Source organism: Saccharomyces eubayanus, chromosome XVI, assembly GCF_001298625.1.
Source record: "Saccharomyces eubayanus strain FM1318 chromosome XVI, whole genome shotgun sequence".
NCBI lineage: Eukaryota > Fungi > Ascomycota > Saccharomycetes > Saccharomycetales > Saccharomycetaceae > Saccharomyces > Saccharomyces eubayanus.
Window position 1 is genome coordinate 432,200 of NC_030975.1, and position 23,425 is coordinate 455,624.

Here is a 23,425-nt window from a genome sequence, read left to right on the forward strand (position 1 = left end):
CCACGTATAGTTTGACCAGTAATGGGTTTAAGGATTGGCGCGCGTGACGTTCCTTTAGATCTTTCTGCAGAGGTTGACATTATCGATTTTTATTGGGATGTCATCTTATGCATGGAGTCTCAATTCATATTGAGCAGTGACCTCACAACGAAGGATGAATCAAACAAGCAAAAAACTTTTGCTAAACTGTTAAAAGACAAGTTAGTAGGCGAAATGAAAACTACGCTGAAAAGACTGATTTATACCGAAAACAACAAGCAACATGCAAACGGCAATGATAACGACGGTTACAACTGGAGAAATTTAGGCTCACAATATTTTATTTTATACCTTCCTTTATTTACACAGGAGTTGATTTGGTGTAAGCTCAATGAAAATTATTTCCATGTTATACTGCCATCTCTATTGAAAAATAAGAGTATTCATGATAACGATAGCAATTACATCAACAAAGATTGGCTGCTTGCTCTTTTGGAGCTGACGTCTAATTTAGATCAGAACTTCAGGTTCGAATACATGAAGTTGAGATTATATATATTAAGGGACGATTTAATCAATAATGGGTTGGATCTTCTCAAAAACTTGAATTGGGTTGGTGGGAAACTGATCAAGAATGAAGATAGAGAAATTTTGTTGAATTCGAGTGATGCGGCCACGGACTCTATCTCACATCTATTAGGTGATGAAAATTTTGTAATTTTAGAATTTGAGTGTTAAATATTATATCAGATTTAGAGCATACTTCTTTTACCTACATAAAAGAGAAGGCATCTGCTTTTTTTTTGAGAACATTTGAGGTAGTTCTGGCAAGAAAAATGTATCTGTGTGCTCCTTTCTAGTTCACCTCTCTTTTATTCCACCTTTATGAGAAGGATTATAACAATAAAAATATGTTTACATAATAATCTGAAAAAAACTGTAAACGGAAAACAAAAAAAAAGTTCAGGTTAATGGCAGATCCCAAATAAACGTGGGTAGGAGTAAAGATACAGAAAGCGTACTGCACACATGTTTCATCTAGTCAAAGGACTTTACAATAATTGGAATAAAAAGGAACAATATTCAATACTAATATTAGGTCTAGATAATGCAGGTAAGACGACGTTCCTGGAGACATTGAAAAAGGAATATTCATTAGCATTCAAAGAATTGGAAAAAATACAGCCTACAGTGGGACAGAATGTGGCCACGATACCCGTTGATAGCAAACAAATCTTGAAGTTTTGGGATGTCGGCGGACAAGAATCATTAAGATCAATGTGGTCCGAATACTATTCCTTATGTCATGGTATAATTTTCATTGTGGACAGTTCAGATAGAGAGCGACTCGACGAATGTTCAACGACTTTACAGTCAATTGTAATGGACGAAGAGGTTGAAGGTGTGCCCATATTGATGCTGGCTAACAAACAGGATAGACAAGATAGGATGGAAGTACAAGATATCAAACAAATATTCAATAAAATTGCGGAGCATATAAGCGCTAGAGATAGTAGGGTTTTACCAATCAGTGCGTTGACTGGGGAAGGTGTCAAAGATGCTCTTGAATGGATGATTGTCAGGCTGGACAGAAATAAAAAGTCAAGACCGCCAATTTATAAATAATATTGGTATAATTCACCTTCAAATTTACGTTTCGTAGTTTCTCTAGCACTTTATTTGGTATTTTTTTTAATATACATGTGTACATTATATATATATATATATATGTATATACATAATCAGATTGTACTTGTTTATTCATTTAACTGGTAACCTCGATGTCATCTTTTAATTATGTGACTATATGAAACTCTGCTCTCTCTTTTTGTCACTGATTTAATGGTTCTCTTCCTCTATGTGATACACTAGATAATTTGGCAAACCAAATACATCGTAGTTTAGTCTCTTGGCCATCTTGGCAAAACCTTCTGTTTCAATCAAGTGGTAAAATGGGAAATTGGGGAACATAGCACCGTCTCTATGAACTTCTGCTTTAACTAAAGTACAACCACCACCAACACCATCCAATGTCATTTCTTCATTTTGTAACCCGTTGGCGTCAAAAAAATGGGCCATTAGTGGTCTGTAAGTGGCAATTTCTGCATAACCTTCCACGATAATCTCGTCGTCACCCATTTGTGAAGCTATTTCCAAACCAGTTTCACTCTCTTGCCAGTTGTTAAAGTCGTATGGTCTAATCGATGCTTGTTTCTTTTCTTGGTCATAGAATCTTTGGTAGATATTGGCAGCCAAGACGGCTTTGTTGTGCTGAGTCATATCCTGAATTAAAGATATTGGTGTCTCTATGATATCGGCATCTAGCCATAAAACCCACGAAGTGTGAGGGCCTATAGTGGAAAATAATAATTCGTTACGAGCTAAAGCCATAGCTGCACGTCTCTCCTTTTGAACTTCTAAAGCATGTCTTTCCTTTTCCATCAACTTATCAAAACTTTGAGAATTCTGTCGTAAAATAGTGATTTTACTGAATCTTTGGGTTTTCTTGTCAGTTTGAACTTTTTTAATAGCACTTTCTAATTTTTTTAAAGCTAAGTCACCAGTGGTTGTTCTTGGAGTAATGAACCCCAATTCAATCAACTCCCGAGGATAATTTAGCTGTAGCAAATTATCCCAGTATTGCTGGTGAAATGTTTGCATTGGGGTCAAAATCAGAATGTGTTCCTTATTGACAGCTGCATCCGGTGTGGAGTGCAATTTGTTCAAATCGTAATGGGCGATATGACCTTCTGGAATAATATCCTCTACGTGGTCATTAAACAGCCAGCCGCTTTTCTTTTTATAGGAATACTTTGGCATCTTATATTTCTTGGTGAAAGGAAAGTAGAATGTGTTTTCCTTCTCATGGGCCCATTTGTGTTGAGAAATCGATTGCCCATTAAGTCCCAGTAAGGATTGATCTCTTTGGAAGAAAATAATATATATTAGAAATATGGCCAAAACGGGCAGGAAAATGTTCAGACACGGGTTTTTCCTTAAACGGTACRATACTAAAGATAACGACATTGTTCCCTATTTTCTTGTCCTAACCACTTGAAACTTCTCTATCAAAAAAAAATAAAAGTATGGATGTAGGTATTCTCTTCTCACCTTTGCAAACTGCGGAAGTGGTACAGGTAAAAAATAACAGGACCAAGTGCTGTTAGTGACGAGTAGTAAGTATGTTTACCGATTGAAAATCCGCCTGGTTGAGGGAATTGTCTCTTTTGCTATTTTTGATTTGGTGTTTTGTTTTATTTCTGACAAAAAATGCTTCTATGCCAAATCCGTTAMAATGAGAAAAAAAAAAAAAAAAGAAAGCGAACCAGCGTGGTCGTTGTTAGTGATGGTAATACGAATATTATCAATAGGGTGGATGATTTTTTTTTTCTCGTTTTCAATAGTTTATCAACTTATATAGATTATGTATGTAATGAATTGTCCTTAGTGTGTTTTTGTTGTTATCATTTGCTTTTTCTGTGATGCGATGGCTTTTTAGCCAGTTCTTTTGATTCGTTCCATACCTTGTTACATATGCTCATAAACATTCTCTTATCGACATTGCTCGAGCTCACGGGAAACTCAAAGGCAAAGATATGGGACGAGAGTCGGATTTCGCCCTGGAGAAGGGTGGGTGATTGCTGCTGCTGCAGACTGCGCTGGAACGTCGTGAAGGTGGGCGTGGGGACGGCTCCGTCCTCAATGGCCAAGTCAGTGCCCTCTTCGTCGTCTTCATCGGGTTCAGCTTCGCGTGTGCGTGGTGAAGACGAACCTCTGCCCCTGCTCATGCTCGTGCTCGCGCTCGTAGCTTTAGAGTTGGCCGAGAGTAGAGGATCCCTTTCGAAGTGATATTCCTCTGCATGAATCACGTCTGCAGGGCCCAAATCTGTGCGTTGGCGTGTGGGGCTGGCATTTGCACTCGAGCCCACACTGGAGTTGCCTGAGCCTTCCTCAGACCTCCTGGGTTTCCCGGCGGAAGCTGTGCCACTCAATGGTGAGTCCGAAAAGTCGTTCACTCTTTTATTTCTGTAGCCGGTGGCACCGTATTCGTTCTCCTCGTAGGGCCTAGCGCTGTTGGACTGCATGGCAAAGGGAACGGAGGTCCGAGGAGCCATCGGGTATGGGTACGAACCGTAGGGCGTCATCATGGGCTTGTTCGCCATGTGGGGCGGAGGGAGGCCGTACGGGTTATAATACGGAGACATTATGTAGCGGTTCATGGGCATGTAAGGGTTCATTGCGGTCATCATACCCGCCGAGGGCATGGGTGCCTTCCCGTAGTTGGCGCCAGTGTTATTATTCACCTGTATGGACTGCCTGGAACTGGCCTTCCCCATGTACTGCACGCGAGGCTGGAACTTAGAATGCTGTGTGACCTTCGCGGGAGCACTCTTGATACTCTGGTTGCTGATGGGCGGGAAATACGCCGAGTTGGACGAAGCCAAGCTGCCCTCTCTAGAATTGGTGGCGTGTGTACTGTTATTGCTCTCTGACAAGTTCAGCGGCGCCGGGACTTTGCTTCTTTTCAGTGATTTCTTGGGGTTCTTCAACGGCTGCAACTTCCTCTTCCTCGTAGCAGCTGCCTCACCGTCCGCATGGTCTGCAACCAGCTCCTCCTCCTTCTCCTCCTCCTCCCCCTCCCCTGGGCTCGGCTCCAACTCTGCCTCCTGGCCAGTTAAACTTCCGTCTACCGGACTCCTAATGCTGCAGCTGCTGCCACTCTTCGTGTCCGCTTCCACATCTCCAGTCGGGTACGACGCTCTAGCTACAGACGTACTCTCGCCTGCTGTTCTCAAACGCTCTGACACAGCCATTCTCACTTTCTGTCCTCTTGTTCTCTGTATGTATACCTGCACCTGATGCACAATCCTTACGAGGCTTGCTGATTCCTTAAACTGCGTTTGATCTATATAGTGCGAGATCGCAAACCGGAAACCGCAAAAAAGCAAACAAACGTAATGGTAGCCCCAGCACGAAACAGATGTAAAGAACAGTCCGTATATCAAGTGGCGAAACCGTTGCTTATAAGCAAAGCCCAACGCCTGCCTCGCATGCATGCAAGGCCCGTGCAAGCCACCGCTGCTTGTTTCATCTTCGGCCCGCGCTGAGCCCAGTCGGGGAATTTTTCACGCTTGCTGCTGCTGCTGCAGGGCACTGACTGTTGATTCTTGTTTTCCGCTTTCCAAGACCGGGAAGAGGCCTGTTCAGTATAGTCTGCAGAGAGAGTCCTTTCTGGTTTTTCTGGCTTTTTTATTTTCTGCAGCACTTGATGTGACTGTTTGCGTGCTTACGCTCCCCTTCTTCCCCTTCTTCCTCTTATTCTTGCCTTCGTGCTGCTCTTCTGGCTGTATTAATCTGTACAAAGACATAAGTACACACACACACGCACACACACACACACACACAGACGCAAACAAGCACACGTACCTTTTCTTTATACTTTTATTTTCACGGCTACAAGAGATGTCACAAGGTACTTTATACGCAAATTTCAGAATCAGAACCTGGGTCCCAAGAGGCCTTGTCAAAGCTTTGAAGCTGGATGTCAATGTTGTTGCGCCAGAAAACGCTGCTGCGCAGTTCGCCAAGGACTTCCCATTGAAGAAGGTCCCGGCCTTTGTGGGCCCAAATGGCTTCAAGTTGACCGAGGCCATGGCCATCAACTACTATCTGGTCAAGCTTTCGTCAGATGAAAAGATGAAGGCCCAACTGCTGGGTGCTGAGGACGATTTGAACGCCCAAGCACAGATCATTAGATGGCAGTCGCTGGCCAACAACGACTTTTGCATCCAGATGGTTAACGCCGTCGCCCCTTTAAAGGGGGACGTTCCCTACAACAAGAAAAACGTCGACGCCGCCATGGATGCCATTGCCAAGATAGTCGACGTCTTCGACGACAGGTTGCGGAACAACACCTATCTGGTCACTGAAAGCGTGTCTTTGGCCGACTTGGTCGCTGCTTCCATCTTCACCAGGTTCTTCGAAAACCTGTTCGGCTTCGAGTGGAGAGCCCAGCATCCGGCCATCGTCAGATGGTTCAACACCATTAGGGACTCCTCCTTTTTGAAGGACGAGTACAAGGGCTTTTCCTTCACCGATAAACCATTGTCCCCCCCACGTAAGAATAAGGAAGAGGCCAAGCCAGTACCAGCACCAGCACCAGCACCAGCACCAGCACCGAGCGCAACTCCTTCCCGGAGGCCAAAACACCCTTTGGAGCTGTTGGGCAAGCCCACCTTCGCCTTGGATGAATGGAAGAGAATGTACTCCAACGCAGACACCAGAGCGGTGGCTTTGCCCTGGTTCTGGCAGAACTACAACCCGGAGGAGTACTCCCTCTGGAAGGTTACCTACAAGTACAATGAAGAACTGACCTTGACCTTCATGTCCAATAACCTAATCGGTGGGTTCTTGAACAGGTTGGTCGGCTCCACCAAGTATTTGTTCGGCTGTCTCATCGTCTACGGCGAAAACAACGACAACGGTATCACTGGTGTCTTCATGGTCAGGGGCCAAGACCACGTTCCAGCCTTCGACGTCGCTCCAGATTGGGAGTCCTACGATTTCGCCAAGTTGGACCCCTCCAGCAAGGACGACCAGGAATTCGTCAACAACATGTGGGCCTGGGACAAGCCAGTCTCTGTCAATGGCGAACCAAAGGAAATTGTTGACGGTAAGGTTTTCAAATAAGTATGCCTTCCCTGCTTTCACCTCATGTTGTAGGTAGTTCTATCTATATACATTACATACGACTAGATATAGGGTAACCTTTTTACGTTTTCTGTTCGAAATAATGCAAGAATGTCCCTTTTCCTTTCCCGATCTATAATGTCACAGACGACTATGATCTGGAGCATTCCATATCAGCATAGTGTGTGATCAGTCGAGCAAAAAAAGAATATTATTTCTTTTTCGTGGGCTGTGGGGTTTCCTGTTGTGATGACCAAAGAAACTATTACCATAGACTCTATTTCAAATGGGATACTTAATAACCTGTTGACTACGCTCATCCAGGACATCGTGGCGCAGGAAACCACTCAACAACAGCTGCTGAAGACGAGGTATCCAGACCTTCGCAGCTACTACCACGACCCAAACGGATCTCTTGATATTAACGGACTACGCAAACAACAAGAGTCGTCCCAATATATTCACTGTGAAAATTGTGGAAGAGACGTATCGGCAAATAGACTGGCGGCTCATTTGCAAAGATGCCTGAGTAGAGGTGCTAGACGTTAGAGTGCCACTACCGACTCTTGAAGGAAAGCAGCCTTGTATCTGGTTTGCGAGGATATTTCACCTTGGTACGCATACGTATAGGTTCAGCAAAAGGAAAGATGACTGCTACAAGACAGCAACCATATACATAGAGATTCGGGTGGCTTAAGATAACTCTATAAAAAAAAAACTATTTAGCTATTCGTTACATGTTGTATAATGGCTTCCACATATATAAGTGTAAAACGATACCTTGCACCTGAGTCGCGGATGGTCTAGTCCCATAACGGTGCGTTATCTATTTACTAGTCAATGCGATACGTTCAGCGTCAATCCGTGATCCTTTTCTTTTTTTAAATGATGTTTTTATTTTGTATTTCAAATATTTAAATAGTCTGCCGCAAGTAGCAGCTCTAACGACATTTCAGTCGGTATTTCAAATTCTGGAATATCTTCATCATCATCTCCCTCAACACCGCTGTATTTGTAATTGTAATTTAGGTATTCCACAACTTTTTCTAGAATGTGCGAATCAAACTCCTTGAGTTCTATCCTGCCTTTACTTTCCTTGAAGGAGCCCTCAATAATAGCCTTTAAGGTTGGTGAAACCATAGCTGCAGATCGTGGTATTTCGTACTCTTTATTATCGTTCGAGACAAGGATAACTGGATCTTGAGACATTTCGGTGGAGCTTGTTTAATGTAGTTAGGCAAACTTTCACCAGGTGAGCTGTTTTTATTGTTTTTTGCTTGCTTCAACTGTGCCAAAGCTCTTAATAGTAATATCGCTTACTGAAATTGGCGTAAAAAAAATTGAAATACATCCCTAATGTAACATAAGGTCAATTTTCTCCCAGCCTCAACAAAGGGAAACACAAAAAAGTAGGCCCAAATACTCTCTCGTTTGATATAATGAAGAACCCCAGCTTTGATTGGGAAAAGTTAAAAGATGTATTTTATAGAAATAGGGCCATTGGCGAGTTGAAATGGCCTACTCAATACGAAGACTTTAGATGTGCGTTGTCATCAACTGTCATTGCAGTAGAGATCCAAGACTTTATACAGATATACGACTATTTTGGACAGTTACTGGGTAAGATTAACTTACTGAAAACTCATGAAGATATAATAAAATTCGAATTTGATAAGAACGAAAAGCTGATATTGGTAACGAGTCGCTCCGTAAGGATTGTGAAAAGTTGGACACCATTGATAATCGAAAATGTGCCACTGGAAGACTCAAATGTAGATACAATCTGGGATTACCATAATGGAATCATGCTGTTAAAAGAATCTCGCGATATATACAAGTTAAACGGCAATGAATGGGAACTGCTTTATAAGAATAAAGATAAAAAGTACAATTTATTAACAAAAAACCATTGGAGTTGCAATGACGAAGTTATCATTCTACTAGATGTTGACCACGTGTACCAGGTGAGTACCTCAAATGGAACGTTACTGAAGCTGATTGCAGATTCCTCGTGGCACAAGGTAACGATATCGTCTAAAGGCTTTATTTGTCTTTATAACATGAAGTACAATAAGTTACAAATATTTAAAGATCCCACAAGAGTATTGATGGAACACGACTTGGAGTCTTYACCAGATGATGTATGTTGGTGTGGCAATGATACTATTGCTTGCTCCTTCGAAGATGAAATCAAATTGTACGGACCAGATGGTCTGTATGTAACATTTTGGTACCCATATAACGTAACAAACCTAAGGGCAGAAATTGATGGTTTGAAAGTCATCACTACTGAAAAAATTTACTTTTTATCAAGAGTGCAACAACAAACTTCGAATATCTTTAGAATTGGATCAACCGAGCCGGGGGCTATGCTGCTGGATTCATTTAGTCTACTGGAGAACCACGCGCCCAAAGCGATTGAAATTTTGAAGAATTTCGATCTAAAAAGAGGCGTACTGGACTGTATTGCTGCAGCAGTAGATGAATTCGAGCCCAAACTGCAGAAGATACTATTGAATTCCGCATCCTTTGGGAAAGCTTCTTTAAATTACAAGTCCTTTGATGCAGGTATATTCGTGGACGCTTGTAAGGTAATAAGATTACTGAACTGTTTCAGAAGTTTTGGTATTTTTTTGACTGCGGAGGAGTACAAGAGTATTTCTCTGAAAGGTGTCGTTGATAGGTTACTGGTGTACCACAAGTATTACGAATGCATACGGATATGCAAAATGGCAGATAAACCAATCCTCTTAGGATACGTATTTACCGAGTGGGCAAAAGACAAAATCAAAGATAGTCCTGACATGGAGGATGATGAACTATTAGAGACAGTCAAATCCCGGTTGGATTCTGTAGGTGATATGGATACAATACAAATGATTGCTATTTCGAACGTTGCATATTTAGAAGGACGGTTCAAGTTATCTCGAGATTTAGCTCTATTAGAAAAGAACGAAGAAGCCAAAATTGAGCAGCTTTTCAAGCTTGATGATGATAGTCTGGCGCTCAAAGAGTGTGTTCAAGTACAGAATTCTAGTTTGACGGTTTCACTTTTGGTTGCACTCTCAAAAAAATTAACAAACTCCCAATTAACAAAGCTTTTGATCCTTGATATGTCCAACAATCCTTTGTATATCTATTACATGAGGAACGACAAAGCTTATTTGTACGATTTTTATCGCCAAACAGATCGATTTATCGATTTGGCTCACGTCCTATTGCAACAAGGAAAGGAACAACAATCTTTACACAGCTTTTTACCACAAATTAGAGACCTTTATAGCAAAATACAGAATAGCGAAATGGCTAGCGATGTCACCGGGCTGCTTCTAAGACAAGAAAAATTGTGGGTGTACCAGGAGTCTCTAGGCAAAAGATTCGGTATTTCATTCGCTGATATGACATTGGATCAAACGCTTTCAAAATTGATCGAAACAGGACAAGAAAAGCAGGTAAAGGAAATAGTGAAAAAGTTTAAAGTAAATGAAAAGAAATTGTATCACCTAAAATGTAGAATGCTGGTTGAAACCAAGAAATTCGACCAACTGATGCAATTTGCTCAGTCAAAGAAATCACCAATTGGCTACATGCCCTTTTATAGATATCTGAGAAGCAGAGGGCATACAAAAGAAGCGGCTTCTTATGTCAATATGATACCTGGGCTTTCTTACCAAGAAAAAAAGAAACTGTACTTGGATTGTGAGAGTTTCTACAATGTAATTCAACTGGCGGGCAAAGAGAGAGACATACCGGGCTTAAAAGAAATATACAACATTATACCGGCCAATGAACCAGAACTAAAGGCGCTCGCCAATGAAACAATGGGTAGGATATAGGGCTGATATATAGTATAGACGTTGTAAATTTTTAAATTTTTATTGAGTAATGACTAGCTGTCATGCATGTTCTTTTTCTTATAGGGTTACCCAAAGAACGCCGAAAAAAAAAAAATAATTTTTCACTGAAAAATTTCAAAACCTCATCTCATCTCATCGTTCGCCTTGGGATAAATACTAAATGCCTGATTCTCTCAATAGCATTAGTGAGAAACCCTTCGTGAACAATCCAAAAGGTGTAAAAAATACTATAGCTGTAAAGGTGAAATGGAGAAGACAGCAGAAAAGGTTGAAGGACCTAAGAGTAACAACTCAAAACAAAATGATAACGGTTTAGACATGAAGACCTTATTCGTCAGGTCTATTCCTCAAGATGTCACAGACGAACAGCTAGCAGATTTTTTCTCTAACTTCGCTCCAATCAAGCATGCGGTTGTTGTCAAGGACGTCAACAAAAGATCTAGAGGTTTCGGTTTTGTTAGTTTTGCTGTGGAAGATGACACAAAGGAAGCTTTGGCTAAAGCTAGAAAGACCAAATTTAATGGCCACGTCTTAAGAGTAGATGTTGCCAAAAGAAGAGATCGTTCAAAGAAGTCATCTGAAGGTGCTGAAAAGAGCGCACCAAAATCTTTTGAGAAGACTGAAGTTCAGAAAAACGAAAATGAGGATGATGTTGACGATGAAGACTCTATGCTAAAGGGTAAGCCTAAGTTAATCATTAGGAATATGCCATGGAGCTGCCGTGATCCCACCAAATTGAAAAAGATTTTTGGTAGATACGGTACTGTTGTTGAAGCTACTATTCCAAGAAAGCGTGATGGTAAATTATGTGGATTTGCGTTTGTTACCATGAAGAAAATCAGTAACTGTAGAATTGCTTTAGAAGGCACCAAAGATCTAACAATTGATGGTAGAAAAGTGGCTGTTGATTTTGCTGTTCAAAAGAACAGATGGGAAGATTACAAAAAAGCTCAACCAGAGGCCAATGTCGAAGGCAGTAATGAATCTGAAGACGAGGAAGAAGATGGCGAAGACGAGGAAGACAAGGATGAAGATTTAGAGGAGGATATAGAACTAGGCGATGATTCTAACGAAATAGAAGAACCAACGAGAAAAGTGCAAAACAAAAGGGAAGACTTTTCCGTTTTTGTTCGTAACGTGCCTTATGACGCTACTGAAGAGTCTTTGGCCGCCCATTTCAGTAAATTTGGTAGCGTGAAGTACGCATTGCCTGTTATCGATAAGTCTACAGGACTAGCTAAAGGTACAGCTTTTGTAGCTTTCAAAGATCAGTACACATACAACGAGTGTGTCAAGAATGCACCAGTTGCTGGTTCTACTTCTTTGTTGATAGGTGATGATGTTATGCCTCAATATGTTTATGAGGGTCGTGTCTTGTCCATTACACCAACATTGGTAAGGGAAGACGCTGGTAGAATGGCTGAAAGGAACGCAGCTAAGAGAAAGGAAGTCCTAGGTAAAGCTCCAGGCGAGAAGGATAGACGTAATTTGTATTTATTGAACGAAGGTAGAGTTGTCGAAGGCTCAAAGATGGCAGACTTGTTAACTAACACTGACATGGAAATCAGAGAAAAATCTTATAAATTAAGAGTGGAACAACTGAAAAAGAACCCATCTCTACATTTATCAATGACTAGATTAGCTATCAGAAATCTTCCTAGAGCAATGAACGATAAAGCTCTAAAAGCATTGGCTCGTAAAGCTGTGGTAGGATTTGCCACAGAAGTAAAGAATAATGAAAGACATCCTTTGAGTAAGGAAGAAATCATTAGATCGACGAAAGAAAAGTATAAGTTTATGGGCCCAGACGAGATTGAATCTCAGAAGAAAAAAGATAAAAAGAGTGGTATCGTAAAGCAAGCCAAGGTTATCATGGAAGTTAAGGGGTCTACTGCAGGAAGAAGTAGAGGTTATGGTTTTGTAGAATTCAGAGATCATAAGAACGCTTTAATGGGCCTAAGATGGTTGAATTGTCACGCTGTTACTACCGAAGAAATTTTGGAAGGGTTGAGTGATGAAGAAAAGAAGGAAGTAGACGCCGACTTAGGGAAAGGGAGATGTTTATGTGTTGAATTTGCCATTGAAAATTCTAACGTTGTTAAAAGAAGAAGAGAACAGTTGAAACAGGCAAGGACCAAGAGAACGAGACCAGATGATGAAGCTGCCGAAGATGCCAGCGAGTCCAACAAGAAGGCAAAGAAGGAAGAAGAAACAACTCCAGCCAATCCCGACGACAAAAAAATGGATGATGATATAAAAAGGATAATTGGGTTTAAGCGTAAAAGAAAGCATGGTAAAAAGTAATAGCTTCGGTTTTATTCCTGTGGCTATATATCGTTTTCTTTTACATATGTACAGTATTTTTAACAAATTAGATAGATAATTCTTACCTATTCAAAAATCGTTTCTTTGTGACTCTATTACAATAATACTTGACGCAGAGAGTGTAAAAAACTCCGTAAAAGAAGTACATGGTATATCAAAAAACCTAATTTCGAGTTAATTGCTACAAGTGCACGAATAACAGGTGACGTATTTTAATTCTGATGAACAAGTAAGGAACAGTAATATAAAAATAAATGTGCTCTTTCATTTTCCTTCTGAGCATTCTGATTCAGACATGAGCGTTCGCAGTGATGTACGTTGCACATATTTGTCGTACTACGTCTCTTACATCCTGTTGTATCGGTAAAAATACCCCAATTGTAGTTGAGGTAGAATTGTACCAGTGCACAACTAAAATGCGCTCGAAATGAATCAATATAAATTATACACTAGCTGTTCCATTCCAGAACGTAGGTCTTGCTTGAATGTAGCAACCGAAATATATACATACACGAATGTTTAGCGTATATCTGAGGTTATGTGCTTCCACCTTTCGGTTATTTTCAGATTTTGTGTGGAAGATAAGTAACCCCATCAATAATCAAGTCGATAAGATATTCTAAACAACAGCTTACTTGTCTAAGTCAGGATTTCTATCTAGCTGATTTAGTCAGGCAAAATAATTATTATCTTCAATAATTACAGGGCGTGTGGCGTAGTCGGTAGCGCGCTCCCTTAGCATGGGAGAGGTCTCCGGTTCGATTCCGGACTCGTCCAATTTTTTTTAAATAAAAAATGAACGTAATTCCTATTTTTTACCTTTACCAACACCTAGAAATGCATCTAAATTAGAATAGAGATATCTAGACAGTATACAAGTTTGATTATTACAAAATTATAAAAAAATGATAAATGTAATACTAACAGTCCTCATGCAATAACAATGTAGATTATGTGAAAAAAAGCCTACCTTCTGTTCTTTTTCCGAGATGGCTCATCAGATGCATTATTTCCTGAAACCGCAGCGGCCGCAGCTGCTGCAGCTGCTAAAATTCTTCTATTAACACCAAGTCCACCTAAAGCATTTGCTGCGGCGCCTGCAGTGATTCCTGAAGATTGTGTGTTGTTTTTGGTTCTTGATCCGAGATTCATGATGTCGTTATCGTTTGTGTGAATTCTCCTTGCTGGGTACTTGTAAGTTAGTCCTTCAAATACATTCTCACTGACGGGTATATCACTTTCTGTGAAATAACTATGTTCTAAAGCGTTAAAGGCATCAATCCTTTTGATTGGATCATAATTTAACAAGTGGTAAAGAAGACTCAATGCGTGTTTGTCCCTTCCTCCTGCAGAATGATACCAGGTAGCCAAATTATCTCTATACTTAGGATACTTTGTAATTTGATCGTACTCCGGATACTTTTCCAAATAAGGCCAATTTTTTTGATCCGGGGTACCAAGAACTTCAAGGATCCTTTGTAATTGATTTACTTGAAACGGAACAGTCTTTTTAGAGTCTAATTTAGCTTCTTCGCCTTTGAATATGGGTTGTAAGCCTATCAATTCTGCAAAGATACAACCGACAGACCATAGATCAACAGCAGGGGTATAATGTCTAGCTCCCAAAAGTAACTCCGGGGCACGATACCATATTGTGACGACCACCTTATCCCCTGTGTAAAGAGTTTGTAACATATTATGAAATTTCCTTGCCAGACCCAAGTCCCCAATTTTAACACACCCATCTACCGTAACCATGATATTTGCCGGTTTTAAATCACGATGAAGAACCCAATTTTGATGAAGGTACGATACACCGTCCAGAAGCTGCCACATAATAGATCGAACCATTCTTGGCGGTATCATTCTTTTTTCTGGATGAGTGTGGAAATGAATAATCTGTAGGAGATCATGCTCCGCAAATTCGTACACCATATGAACACATTTTCTTTCCAGAAAAATCTCCACCAATGTGGTTAAACGCCTATTATTCAGTTCTCGGCATAACGCCATTTCCCTGCAGGCACTTTGAGAGATACCTGTGTAATGCAGCTGTTCGACACCGTCTTTCTCTGTTTTAAACTTCTTGATAGCATAAAATACGGTTAAAGGTTTTTTACTAGGAATCTGTTTTTGCGAATTATATTGAGACGATCCGTCATCTCTCGTGGTTCGTATTCTTCCTGGAGTTATCCTCTCATCCTTTAGTAAGTTTCCTCTTAAGGCGTTTGAATTTGTCTGCATGTCCAGTGAAGCTGTTGATTTTGCTTGTGCGCTGTCAAACTGCGGGAGTTTTGCGTTGGTACCATTTAGATTAAACCCATCGGCTGAATTTGTACTCGAATTGATTTGTCTTTTCGCTTTGTAAACTTTACCGTATGTGCCTGCAGCGATGTAGCCTATAACTTCATATTTTTCCAAAACGGATATTCTCATTCTGTCCTTTCTTGCCTTATAGGGCCCAATAGTGAAAACATCATTATTGGCCATTAACATTGGCGGTTTCCCATGCACACTTCCAATTGTACTTTTCTTTCCCACAAAAGGTTGAGATTGCTGTTGTCCTTGGGCCTGCATAGACCTTTGATACATTGGCTGGTAAGAGTTTTGTGCTCTATCCTTGCCATTATACATTGCTTTCTCTTCTTGTCAAAAAAATACAGGCTTAATTTTAGATATAATAGCAAATTCTCAAAAAAATCACCTCAGATATGTTCTTTCACCTTCTCTCTTCGTTTTGGTCCCTTCTCGTATCCTTTTTTTCTTTTGCAGCAGTAATTGTTATAATATTCCTTCAGCTACTGTAACGGGAAAAAGAAGTGCGACTTAACTCAAATCACTTGATATTCTAAGATTTTTATTATACGCTATTTAGTTTCGTTCAAAAATTACTACAATTTTCTTTTAATCAGAACCTTTTATGAAGAAATCAAAAAAAGTTCAAAACACATATTCAGCTAACACAATATACTGAGAATCTATAAAATCATATGCCGAATCGGCAACTTCAATTGAAAACAATAATCCGCTTCAAGGCAACAAAAAAAAAAAGGAAAAAATGTTCTATTTCTTAATAAGGTGCTTTAGCTTTTGAAAAGGAAGCAATAACCATTTACCAAAATACGGTGCTCCCCAAATACTAAAACAAATGCGCACCGGATAAAGTAATTTAACTGTAACGTAAGCTATTGTGCCAGACAAGATCAGTTTGTTTTTGTTGAGACATTCCTGATATCTCTTACCAACAAATCTCTCCATAGCAGCATGACAACTCTCCATTAACCCGTTTAAGAAGTTGGGCAGCTTGAGATCATCAGAGATATCGAGATTATAGAATAGCCACCATAGTAGAAAAAGCGGTAGTATTGCTGTTAATTCATGCAAGATGAAAAATGACGTTATTGTTGGGACCGTACCGGCCTCGCTAATCCGGTCAAAGTAATGAGAGAATTTGGGATTTTTGTTCAACCTCGTTAGTAGTCGTGATTTAGAAATTATCTTATGTAATTTATCCTTTCCTCGTTTTGCCGATTCCGCGTTCTCCGTTATGAATCTTGTTTGAATTAGTCTACCAAATCCCATGCCTGCTAGCATGTTCAATTGATTAGATTTCTTGAATACGAGTTCGAAAGGTCTATTGAAGATAATTTTGGAGTTCATGTGTAATTGAGTGGGCCTAAAAAGCGTCATTGTTGCCATTTTCCCCTGTCGAACCTCTTCAAACTTGACATATACCTTTCCTTATTTTGTTTCAAACGCTATTTTTTCATGATCCTCTTCACTTCCCGTTCGTATAGTCCGCTGATAGTAGACAGAAACAATAGGCCGAGGTCCTGCATGAAAACCTCTATAGGACGCATTGACTGACTGATGTTATGTACAAGGGGTTTTTTATTTATCTTTTATATCCCGAGCACCTGGAATTGGCACTTTTATATACATGAGCGGGTACATATTTGCTTAAGGTGCGAGTTCGCTCACAACCTCTCCACATCTGTCACATAATTCATCCTCTTCCGCTGAGTTTGCTTTCCAGCACCTGGGGCAAACGTGCTGTTTGCTCTGTTCGACCAAGATTTGCAACTTCGATCCGTTTCCCAATTCAATGGCTGGTAAGCTGCTGTTGCCACTAATACCTTTCATTATACTGACAGCAGATGCTTGCAAGATGTCGCAAAGCTCGCTGGAACTGAATGGGAGGGAATGATCGGTGAAAACAGTAACGTGAGTTTGTGTAGTTTTGGTGATACCTTCCTCTTGATTCAACTTCTTAAACTCTTTTTGAAACAGCTCCAAAATTTTCAGTTCGAACTCTTCAAAGGAGTCGTTGATTTCTGGGCACACTTCAAAATGTGGCCACTTTCCACGCATTGGACTAATATTAGTCAGTCCTAGTCCTTGCAACCATCTTTCAGGTGTGTGTTTCCATACTTCTTGGACCATAACAGGTAAGATTGGCGCAAGAATCGCTCTATATGAATTCAATACATGAAATAGCGTAGTTTGGACTTGCTTTCTTTTCAAAAAAGATATACTATCGGAATATAAAGTGTCTTTTGAGATATCAAAATAAAACGCTGACAAATGGTTGTTCAAGTGGTATTGTAAAGCAATTAGAACCTTGGAAAAATTGTGGTTTTGGTAGTGGTTTTTAGTAGTGTTCAGCAATTCGTTCATCTTGTATAACGCAAATTGATCAGCACGACGTAATTGTTCAACAGGCAAAAGGTTAAAATCTTCAGATTTCTGTAAATTACTTAACAGATAACGAAATGCCAGTCTGATCTTTTTCAAGGCTTCTCCTACATGCTTCATCACAGTCGGACCGGCGACTATATCAGTGGTGAAATTGGACTGTGCTATCAGATACCTTAAACCGTCAACACCCAAAGCTGGCAATCCAAGAGTTTCATCGCCTTGAATAATCGCCTCGGGAGAAATCGTATTTCCTATTGATTTCGACATTTTCAAACCGTTTTCGTCCAAGGTGAACCCATGAGTGATAACTTCTTCATATGGTGCAACGGGTACATTACTTGATGCTACTTTCGTTAATAGTGAACTTTGAAACCATCCCCTATGTTGGTCAGACCCTTCCAAACAAACTTGATATAACGGAGATGGTAATTTTGTTAATTTTAACCTTTTCTCATAGAAGTCTTTGATTATGTTCCATGATGACCCACTATCAAACCACACATCCATGGTATCTTGGGACCGACAATATTCGTGCGCAACTCCGTGATATTGTTGAGGTAACCACTCTTTCATGTCATCATCTTTACCGTTGAACCATGCGTTAATTCCCTTTTTTTCGACTGTTTTCATTGCATGCGCCAAAGTTTCAGAATTCATCAAAATAGTATCCGGCTCATCCTTCTTGTAAAAACTCAAAATAGGAATACCCCATGAACGTTGTCTAGAAATACACCATTCGTTTCTACTTTTGATAAAAGAGGAAAGCCTTGAGTGTCCTCTTTCGGGATAAAACTTGACCCGTTTGATACTTTCCAAAGCCAAATCCTTCACATCATGTAAATCCGCAAACCATTGCGGGGTGGCTCTAATTATGACGGGCTTCTTGGATCTCCAGTCATACGGATAAGAATGGGTGTAATCATGGAATTTATGGAGTAAGTTCAAGTCGTTTAATTTTTGTAAAATGACCTTCGTAGTTTCTACGTCTAAAACTTGCTTACCGATTGATGTGTCTTCTTCATCCTTCAAGATAGATCTTACAGACTCAGGAAGTTCGCTCAGTTGATAACGACCCTGATGATCCACAGGAGAATAAATCTCGAGATTGTTTTGAATACCGATCAGATAGTCATCCTGTCCATGCCCTGGCGCAGTATGAACTAAACCCGTCCCAGTACCACTGGTAACGTGTACACCATTTAATAAGGGTCTACAAATCTTATCATTTAGTAAACGGTTCTGGTAGTACAACCCATGTAAGTTCGTACCTTGAAATTGCTTGATGACTGTACATGATCCACTTGGCTGACCTAACTTGCCTATGGAATCGGTCTCGACAATGACAAGTTCTTTTCCGATGCGCAATAGAGAATAAGAAAAGTCTTCATTGAAACATATTGCTCGGTTTGAGAAAAGCGTCCACGGAGTACTCGTCCAAATCAAACAATATATAGGCAAATCACCAGTGATTCCTAGCTTCTTGCGTAAATCTGCTTCAGATTCTTTTACTAGGGGAAATTTGACATAAGCGGCAACAGACTTATGGTTTTCGTTGTACTCTAATTCGCCTTCTGCCAGAGCAGTTCTAGTTTCTGTACCCCAATAAACTGGTTTATTCTGTCTTTTAATCAATCCTCTTTCAAACATTTCCTTAAAGGTCTTGAGTTGATTATTCTCATAATCTTTATCTATTGTAATGTATGGAGTTTCCCAATCTGTTAAGATGGCAAAATGTTCGAAGGTTTGCCTTTGTTTCTTCATTGCCTTTTGTGCATGCTTTAACGCCAGTGATCTGATTTTTAGAGGTGATATTAAATCGATCTGCTGCGCATTTAAATCCTTTAAAGCCTTAGTTTCAATGGGCAATCCATGACAATCCCAACCAGGCTTGTAAAAAATGTATTTCCCTTGTGAAAGTTGGTACCTATTAATAATATCCTTCAACACTTTATTCAGAGCATGCCCGAGATGTAAATCGCCATTCGCATAGGGCGGCCCATCGTGCAAGATGAATAACCTCTCCTTGACAAACTTCAATTTATCATCCACTGTACTCAGTTTTGAAAATTCCTTGAAGAAACTGTCTAGTTGCTCCTTATAAACTTCTTGAGAGGACTTCGGTATCAATTCCCTCAATGTAGTATCTAAATTTGATCTATTTGGAAATTTTGTCTTGGGCAAGTTCAATGTCTTTTGATACGCATGCTTAGCAAGGTATCTTTTGTTGATAATGCTAAAGATGGGCTGAGACATAAGTCAAGCACGATTCATAGATGGTGGAAAATCCTTTTTGGTATCTATCATCACCTAATTTAAGCTTTGGTGTACTTGATTTACCATCTTTCTGCTTTGTCTCAAAAATCGCAGGCGGAAAAAGAATTCCACCTTTTCAAAAGAGGAATTTACTGTTTTGAGAAGACCAGGAAAAAACATGGCGATGACAACAGCATCGATATCAAATCAAGCTCTAAACCACATTAGAGAGGGCTTCTTAGAAAATGTTAAGTGAAGAATATAAGATAGACAGCTCAAATACCATCTCATCAGCAAAGTTAACGATGGAAAACCAGAAAATGGTGTTGAAGAAGTTCATGATAACCCAAGTGACAAAGGGGATTATGCAACGGTATGCGAGCCTGTTAGTGACTATACATAGTGACAACACTACGATTATTGGGTTAAATTATTTGAAAACAGCGGAATTTTTGGAAACAGTTTTGCATAGGGCCAACTCATCTCATTTACAGTTCAAGAAAGTCTGTTGCATTGTCATAAAATTTTTAGACTGCTGTTCAAAAGAAACAAACTACATGAGGTTTTTGAAATTTAATTTGCAAAAGCTTTTTGTGGCTGCCTTTATATTGAGCGTGCCAAATGTTGTGGGCGATGATCGTGACAGGATAACTACAAGGGATGGGATTTACCAATTTTACTCCAAGATAACAGGGTTGTCGCTAGAAGAAGTGACAAATTGCTGTTCTATCGTGAGACCTGTGCTTATTCGGCGGAGTAGACAACAACGCAAACAAATGTTGACTCGCCGTGATCAGAATTCCTATTTTTCCAGAGGCACTTTTATGAACCCTCATTCTCCAGCATCTCCACCTCTTCCCACAAATAGGACAGCCAATGACGCGCTTTTACATACGCATGCATATTCACTTCAAGACCATTCCGATGGGGAGGATTACGATCGGCGGGCTGAATATAGAGAAGGAAATAGCTTGGAGGCAGACACCGGAACGTATCGGCATACTACGTTCATAGCAGCTACACCAAACGTTTTACATTCCAGATCATTGATGGAATGCGGTATTGAGCCCACACAGACAATAGATTCTACAGAATCTTCAAGTCAAAGCAATGGATATGTCTTGGGAAGGGAATTACAGGAGTTTAACAATATGGGCAAGAAACTGGTTCAGGATTCTTTTAGAGTAGTGTAGTCTAGTTTCATTGGCTATTTAGGGTTGTTTTTATTATTGGGTTTATAGTTAATTTGAACAAGGCGAAGGAAATTGCATGTATACGTATATACAAAGAAAAAAAAGTATGGAGAGACTCATTCATATAAGTGTTAGTATAACCATCAAGCTTCATGTCGGATCCATATAACTGTAATCTACTGCTGCTCTTTACTTTTTTTTTAAAATTTTTTATTTCATTTATTCATTATTTTTTTTCATTCATTCATTCATTATTTTTTTTCTTTTGCCTAATGCAATGAGTAGCATCTTGAAGAAAAAAAAAGCCGTTCCTCAAGACGTGAAGGACTCGCATATCAACGGATCAGACACAGGTATACAGTCGTTGGGCTATATGTGTATATGAAACCGGCGCAAGACATGAATGCAGATGAAGTGTTCCTCAAACAAGCGGCAGAAGCTATAGTGGTAACCTCATCGAGCTCCACCAGTTCGGACCCCATAATACAGGAACTATTACAGAGGATCCGACGGTCCAGCCCACTGAATTCTGTCATACAAGAGAATGGTTCGAACGTTGAAGCGACAGAAAATATGGCCAAGGGACTCATAAGAGACTCAGAAGCGCAGACAAAAAATTTTGGAAGCAGTGAACAACACAGAGAAGGCATGCAGCTTTATAGCTGTGCGAAATGTCAGCTAAAGTTCAGCAGAAGTTCGGACTTGAGAAGGCATGAGAAAGTGCATTCGCTGGTACTGCCGCATATCTGTTCAAATTGTGGCAAAGGGTTCGCCAGAAAAGATGCTCTAAAAAGGCATTCCAATACATTGACCTGTCAAAGAAACAGAAAGAAACTGTGTGAAGGCTCAGATGTCGATGTCGATGAACTCATTAAGGATGCGATAAAGAACGGTACAGGCCTACTGTGAAGCTAGAGGCAGGATACGCACTTTATTTCCAATAGCATACGTACACATAAATATGTATAATATATATATATATATATATATACTCTAGTCATTCAGGTAGGACCGAACAAAAAGTTGTAATATTTTTCCCCATGCCTAGTCTTATGTTGTGGTTTTCTTAAGTTTTTCCCGCAAAAGAAAACTGGCGTCATGCAGTTTCATCATTTCACGTGTGTGGTATGCTCGTTTTTGCAGAAACTAGTGTTAATGACTTTATATGCTTTTTACATACACTGAGAAAAAAAAATGGGGAAAAAAATGGAACAAAATATAAGTTTTTGTATTTAACGTTAAAATTAAAGATTAAATTATTTATTCGACGTCAGCATCAAAAGTTTGGCCTTCGACTAATTCAGGAATAGCTTCGTCCTTCTTTTCAGCGTCAGCTGGAGCATTGGCTTCGTGCTTTTCCATTTGGGCTGCCAATTGGGACAAGGCCTGGATGGCTTCAGGGCCCAATTGGGAGATAATGCCTGGGAACAAGTCTTGCAAGTTCTTTTCTTGTGGTAGACCGTAGAAGACGGAAGTGTTGTGTTGTGCAGCAACTTGGACACCGACCTTGTTGAAGTGCATGACCTTGCCGTCGTCCTTGAAGAAGTTGGCTTCGGCAACGTTGTCAATAGTGACGGCGTGCAACTTGGCCAGTTGACTTTGCAACTTGGTGTCGTCCTTGTTGGCACCAGCAGAAGAGTTAGTCTTCTTGTTAAGCTTTCTTCTGGTACCACCGACTTTATTGTTAGCGGACAACTTTTGTAGCTTGGCTAGTTTTTCTTGATCAATTGGCATTATGAATAGTGGGTCGTGGCTGGTGTATGATGTTCTACTCTGAAAATTGCTTTGAAGAATATCCGCTCTTTCGTTATAAAGGAGGGGTTACTATTCAATAACCAATTCCAGCAGTTCCCTCTACGAAATCTTTCCAGGTCAACGAAAAAATTTCAAAAATTTTCTGCATTTTTTTTTCCACATCAGCCGTACAAAGCGAGCGAAACGAAAAAACGAATTTCAAACCTCTCCAGTTACCCTGCCTCCACCACGAAAAAGAAAGCATTGCTCTTCGACCGTTCCTGCCAAGAAATTAAATAACGTATTGTTTCCCCTTAAACCTTGAGGGCAAACAAGCGGAGCTACGGCAGCCTTGTCTGGGAACCCAGACACTGTTGGCTACACAGTGTCTGTTCTGGGTCATGTCGCCTTAATGTGGCACGAGTGCGGATTAGGGAAGGCAGTGACAAAAAGAAACCCATGCAAGAATAAGAAAGCATTGCTGCAAGGAAAAAGGAAAGTCAGCGTAAGGTCTCCTTTACTCCAAAAATCGTCGAGGGAGAACAAAAAGAATTTCTTGTTTAAGGGAATTGCAAAGTCAATTCTTGGGGCAGCCTGCACTGAAAAAGGGAGGATGAACGTCGACGAACGAATGTTGAAGGGGGAAATGGTTATCAATGGACAAATACATAGCAATGAACACACTCTTGTCAACGT

At 40.2% G+C, this 23,425-nt stretch overlaps 14 protein-coding genes and 1 non-coding gene across 15 annotated transcripts; 8 read left to right on the forward strand and 7 right to left on the reverse strand.

The window, feature by feature from the left end:
* Positions 1 to 1,008: 1,008 nt before the first annotated feature.
* Positions 1,009 to 1,605, forward strand: ARL3 (Arf family GTPase ARL3; the record flags this gene model as incomplete). Its single annotated transcript, XM_018368397.1, has 1 exon — positions 1,009 to 1,605. The coding sequence occupies one exon, from the start codon at positions 1,009 to 1,011 to the stop codon at positions 1,603 to 1,605; it is 597 nt and encodes a 198-aa protein (XP_018218977.1).
* A 213-nt stretch (positions 1,606 to 1,818) lies between these two features.
* On the reverse strand, positions 1,819 to 3,006 carry MNN9 (mannosyltransferase complex subunit MNN9; the record flags this gene model as incomplete). The annotated part of the gene is made up of 1 exon (XM_018368398.1): positions 1,819 to 3,006. The coding sequence occupies one exon, from the start codon at positions 3,004 to 3,006 to the stop codon at positions 1,819 to 1,821; it is 1,188 nt and encodes a 395-aa protein (XP_018218978.1).
* A 437-nt stretch (positions 3,007 to 3,443) lies between these two features.
* Positions 3,444 to 5,036, reverse strand: DIG1 (Dig1p; the record flags this gene model as incomplete). The annotated part of the gene is made up of 1 exon (XM_018368399.1): positions 3,444 to 5,036. One exon carries the CDS (start codon positions 5,034 to 5,036, stop codon positions 3,444 to 3,446), a length of 1,593 nt encoding a protein of 530 aa, XP_018218979.1.
* Positions 5,035 to 6,669, forward strand: CAM1 (translation elongation factor EF1B gamma; the record flags this gene model as incomplete). Its single annotated transcript, XM_018368400.1, has 1 exon — positions 5,035 to 6,669. One exon carries the CDS (start codon positions 5,035 to 5,037, stop codon positions 6,667 to 6,669), a length of 1,635 nt encoding a protein of 544 aa, XP_018218980.1.
* Positions 6,670 to 6,918: 249 nt separating this feature from the next.
* On the forward strand, positions 6,919 to 7,218 carry SGF11 (SAGA histone acetyltransferase complex subunit SGF11; the record flags this gene model as incomplete). Its single annotated transcript, XM_018368401.1, has 1 exon — positions 6,919 to 7,218. The coding sequence occupies one exon, from the start codon at positions 6,919 to 6,921 to the stop codon at positions 7,216 to 7,218; it is 300 nt and encodes a 99-aa protein (XP_018218981.1).
* A 357-nt stretch (positions 7,219 to 7,575) lies between these two features.
* ELC1 (elongin C) lies at positions 7,576 to 7,878 on the reverse strand (the record flags this gene model as incomplete). The annotated part of the gene is made up of 1 exon (XM_018368402.1): positions 7,576 to 7,878. One exon carries the CDS (start codon positions 7,876 to 7,878, stop codon positions 7,576 to 7,578), a length of 303 nt encoding a protein of 100 aa, XP_018218982.1.
* A 230-nt stretch (positions 7,879 to 8,108) lies between these two features.
* VPS16 (tethering complex subunit VPS16) lies at positions 8,109 to 10,505 on the forward strand (the record flags this gene model as incomplete). The annotated part of the gene is made up of 1 exon (XM_018368403.1): positions 8,109 to 10,505. One exon carries the CDS (start codon positions 8,109 to 8,111, stop codon positions 10,503 to 10,505), a length of 2,397 nt encoding a protein of 798 aa, XP_018218983.1.
* A 267-nt stretch (positions 10,506 to 10,772) lies between these two features.
* NOP4 (mRNA-binding ribosome biosynthesis protein NOP4) lies at positions 10,773 to 12,830 on the forward strand (the record flags this gene model as incomplete). Its single annotated transcript, XM_018368404.1, has 1 exon — positions 10,773 to 12,830. One exon carries the CDS (start codon positions 10,773 to 10,775, stop codon positions 12,828 to 12,830), a length of 2,058 nt encoding a protein of 685 aa, XP_018218984.1.
* Positions 12,831 to 13,555: 725 nt separating this feature from the next.
* On the forward strand, positions 13,556 to 13,628 carry DI49_5415. Its single transcript has one exon. It is a non-coding gene; the product is annotated as a tRNA-Ala (tRNA).
* Positions 13,629 to 13,817: 189 nt separating this feature from the next.
* SSN3 (cyclin-dependent serine/threonine protein kinase SSN3) lies at positions 13,818 to 15,485 on the reverse strand (the record flags this gene model as incomplete). Its single annotated transcript, XM_018368405.1, has 1 exon — positions 13,818 to 15,485. The coding sequence occupies one exon, from the start codon at positions 15,483 to 15,485 to the stop codon at positions 13,818 to 13,820; it is 1,668 nt and encodes a 555-aa protein (XP_018218985.1).
* Positions 15,486 to 15,914: 429 nt separating this feature from the next.
* On the reverse strand, positions 15,915 to 16,550 carry MRX11 (Mrx11p; the record flags this gene model as incomplete). The annotated part of the gene is made up of 1 exon (XM_018368406.1): positions 15,915 to 16,550. The coding sequence occupies one exon, from the start codon at positions 16,548 to 16,550 to the stop codon at positions 15,915 to 15,917; it is 636 nt and encodes a 211-aa protein (XP_018218986.1).
* A 261-nt stretch (positions 16,551 to 16,811) lies between these two features.
* ISM1 (isoleucine--tRNA ligase ISM1) lies at positions 16,812 to 19,802 on the reverse strand (the record flags this gene model as incomplete). Its single annotated transcript, XM_018368407.1, has 1 exon — positions 16,812 to 19,802. One exon carries the CDS (start codon positions 19,800 to 19,802, stop codon positions 16,812 to 16,814), a length of 2,991 nt encoding a protein of 996 aa, XP_018218987.1.
* Positions 19,803 to 20,047: 245 nt separating this feature from the next.
* Positions 20,048 to 20,995, forward strand: DI49_5419 (uncharacterized protein; the record flags this gene model as incomplete). Its single annotated transcript, XM_018368408.1, has 1 exon — positions 20,048 to 20,995. The coding sequence occupies one exon, from the start codon at positions 20,048 to 20,050 to the stop codon at positions 20,993 to 20,995; it is 948 nt and encodes a 315-aa protein (XP_018218988.1).
* A 381-nt stretch (positions 20,996 to 21,376) lies between these two features.
* Positions 21,377 to 21,904, forward strand: MET31 (Met31p; the record flags this gene model as incomplete). Its single annotated transcript, XM_018368409.1, has 1 exon — positions 21,377 to 21,904. The coding sequence occupies one exon, from the start codon at positions 21,377 to 21,379 to the stop codon at positions 21,902 to 21,904; it is 528 nt and encodes a 175-aa protein (XP_018218989.1).
* A 351-nt stretch (positions 21,905 to 22,255) lies between these two features.
* EGD1 (Egd1p) lies at positions 22,256 to 22,729 on the reverse strand (the record flags this gene model as incomplete). Its single annotated transcript, XM_018368410.1, has 1 exon — positions 22,256 to 22,729. The coding sequence occupies one exon, from the start codon at positions 22,727 to 22,729 to the stop codon at positions 22,256 to 22,258; it is 474 nt and encodes a 157-aa protein (XP_018218990.1).
* Positions 22,730 to 23,425: the final 696 nt, after the last annotated feature.